The following is a 3,002-nucleotide window of genomic DNA, read 5'->3' on the forward strand; positions in this document are numbered from 1 at the left end:
CCATTCTTCTTGTGGAGCCAAAGCACTGTTTGCATAACTGATTGGGGTGTGCTTCGGCGCGCAGAGTTTGGAGACTATGGGCTGCAGCATGGAGATCCATCAAGCTAACGAGATCGGGGCGGAGGTGTTTTCTGCCCAGTCTGGAAGTCACTGGAGTCCATGATATCCTTGGCCAGCAAATCCCTTGCCACAGCTCCTCCCCAGAGCACCTCCCCCGGCCCAGGCTCACGCTGGACACTGCAGGTTGCAATAGTCAGCAGATCTGAAGAAGCTATAGACATTCACCAGGGGGAACATGATGAGGGCCCCGGTCAGAGACCCCAGCTGCTCTACCGCCCCATACCACACGAGGGCGCTGTGGCTCTGGCTCCGCAGGATCACCCCGGTCATCACCTTCACGTAACTGAGGCTCCCCATGAAGCACACCCAGGAGATGACCTGTCAGAACAGAAAGAGAATCTCCGGGTTGGGTAGCAGATTCCTGGCAGCAGCAGTGTGGACAGGGACGGGGGCTGGGAGTGGGGACAGGCTGAGAGGGGGAGCAGGGGAAGGCACCGGCGCAGGATCCTGGAGCCGAAGCAGAAGGGAGGGCAGCAAAAGGGCGGGGGGAGACTTCAGTGCCAGCTACTTACGATGATGGCGTGCCCCCAAGCCGAGTGCTGCAGGACGGGGCACGGGCTCATGACAGCCATAGCCATGTTATAGGCCCCAAATCCTGTCCCGGCCACGGAGAGCGCCCCCAGCAGGGCCAGAGACCTGTGTGAGACACACCAAGAGTGACTCCCGGCCGGGCATCCGCACCGCTGCCCCGGCTCAGCCCTCCCTGCCCTGCCCACGCTGGAATCACAGCTCCCAGAACTTGCTGGGCCCAGACACGGACGAGTCCCACCCACCGCATGGGAGACTGAGAACTGCCTCGGTCTGCCTGCCCGGCATCCGGGCAGCTCCGAGGGCCTGCAGGCAGGAGAGCAAAGGGTTAAGGGGACAAACAAACTCCCCTGGTATTTCTATGGGGGGGGGTCTTTCCTGAAGCAGTAAATACCTCTGCTGCTTTGCTGACTGGGCTGTGACCTGCGGCTCACACAGGTCCCAGGGTCAGCAAGGGCTTCCCAGCCAGAGCCAGCTGCCCTTGGGGTCTGCGTTCCCCCTGGGCTTAGCAAGAGGAGAGCTCAGAACCTGAGACTGCAGGGGACGGCCCAGAGCAGGGGGAGTGTGTCTGGAATATCCCCCGGCTGCCAGGGCAGTGAACCACAAGCATTGAGTTTGTGTCAGTTTGTGTTTCACTCCCCTGCAGACCTACGTCTGGGACAGTGAGTGGAGCTGGGAGAGCCACTCGCCCCCAGGAACGACCCCGATTTCCAAACCGGGCGGCCTAGCAGTCGGCTCTGTCCTAAATCCACGCTCTGGCTTGCCAAAGTGCTGAGCAAATCCAGGGGAAAATCAAAGCACTTGCTGACGCCTAGATACGGACTCAGGAGCCTAACTCTAGACTCCCATAACTGCCCCTCCTAGCCAATGTTCCCTATGAATGCAGCTGCTTTGTGGCTGGCGAGGGGTTCTCTCCGCGGCCCCGGTTCCCGTCGGGTGCATCCAGTGTCCATGAGGGGCTGCTGAACAGTCTGGATGGGTGAGGAGCCCCTGTGGGTTTGGGTGGCGCCAACCCGGCTCACTGTGGGAGTTGTAACTTGGGGGCTGTGTGTGCTGCCCTAGGGCGTGATGGGGGCACTTACCTGCTGGGCAGAAACATGGCGATGGTGCAGGCGAGCGGGTTAGCCATGGAGCTCAGGGTGGCAGACAGGTGGTAGGCCATGTTGCCATAGGGCAAGCAGGAATAGGCTTGCACGGATGGCAGGATCCCGTTGGTTAGGGAGTTCACCCAGGCAACAAGGAGGTAGATGAAGGCAAACTTGGCCAGAGAGTAGGTAACCTCTGGGTCTGTATGATGGGATCCCTTGTCAGAGCTCGCTGGCTTTCCTCTCCTTGGGGAGTCTCCTCCCCTAGATAGCCTGGGCCCATTCCCAGGGATTTCCTGAAGTGAGTGGAGAGTGATGGTGCTAGGACACAAGTTTTGTCTCGACAGCTCCCACGCCTTGGGCAGCCTGGTGAGGAAGAAGAAGGCTACCAGGCAGGCGACCATCATGGCGGCCAGGAGGAGGAAGAAGACCAGGGTGGAGAAGTTGGCTGGGAGATACTGGGTCTCCATTTGGAACTGGCTGCCCTCGGTGGTGTTGTTGCCCGCGGTTATGTTGGCGACCCGGGTGACATTGACGCACCTGGCGATGCCGGCGCCCTGGGCCAGGGCAACGAGGGCTGGGAGGAACCCGCTGAGCCCTTCTCCCATGAAGAAGGTGGTGACGTAGCGGGGCTGCAGCCGCGCCATGAAGGGCAGGAAGGTGACTGAGGAGGTGCAGTCCACCAGCGCCAGGCAGAAGGCGAGGCCGAAGAAGGCCGTGCTGTGGGGCTCCCCGGCGACAGGGGAGGTAAAACCCCAAAGGAAGGCCAAGAGCAGGCAGGCCAGGGCTCCCACGGCCACCACGCCATAGATGACGGCCACTTCGCTCAGCAGGCCGGGCTTGAACCTGTGCAGCAGGGTGACCAGCAGCGGCCCCACGTTGGCCAGCTGGATGATGATGGTGATGTAGGAGGGCAGGTACCACTGCTCAGGCAGCTCGGTCACCAGCAGGGGCAGCTCCACCCACAGGCCATTGAGGGCTGCCCAGGAGCCCGTCCCGAAGACGCATGCCAGCAGGTGGGTGAGCAGCGCCATCGCTCGGCCAGCGCCAACCACTCTGACCCGGCAGGGACCCAGAGAGCGGAGCCAGGCTGCCTCTGGGGAGGAGGGAGGAGGAAGGGGGGCTTAGCTACTTCCTCAGGGACGGTTTACTCCAGCCCCGGGCCCCTCCCGCTCCGTACAGTCCTGCTCCCCCCTACCCCACTCCCCAGCGGCCACAGGACTGCTCTGAAAGTGCCTCAGGAAGGTGGAAGAAAGGCAAACTTACCAA

At 61.8% G+C, this 3,002-nt stretch overlaps 1 protein-coding gene across 1 annotated transcript; it reads right to left on the reverse strand.

The window, feature by feature from the left end:
* Window positions 1–225: 225 nt before the first annotated feature.
* SLC52A3 (solute carrier family 52 member 3) lies at window positions 226–2,767 on the reverse strand. The gene is made up of 3 exons (XM_065414811.1): window positions 1,731–2,767; window positions 633–756; window positions 226–438 (listed from the first exon to the last, which is right to left on the reverse strand). Exons 1-3 carry the CDS (start codon window positions 2,765–2,767, stop codon window positions 226–228), a joined length of 1,374 nt encoding a protein of 457 aa, XP_065270883.1.
* Between the last annotated feature and the right edge of the window lie 235 nt (window positions 2,768–3,002).

The sequence above is a fragment of the Emys orbicularis genome, chromosome 12, assembly GCF_028017835.1.
Source record: "Emys orbicularis isolate rEmyOrb1 chromosome 12, rEmyOrb1.hap1, whole genome shotgun sequence".
Lineage (NCBI taxonomy): Eukaryota > Metazoa > Chordata > Testudines > Emydidae > Emys > Emys orbicularis.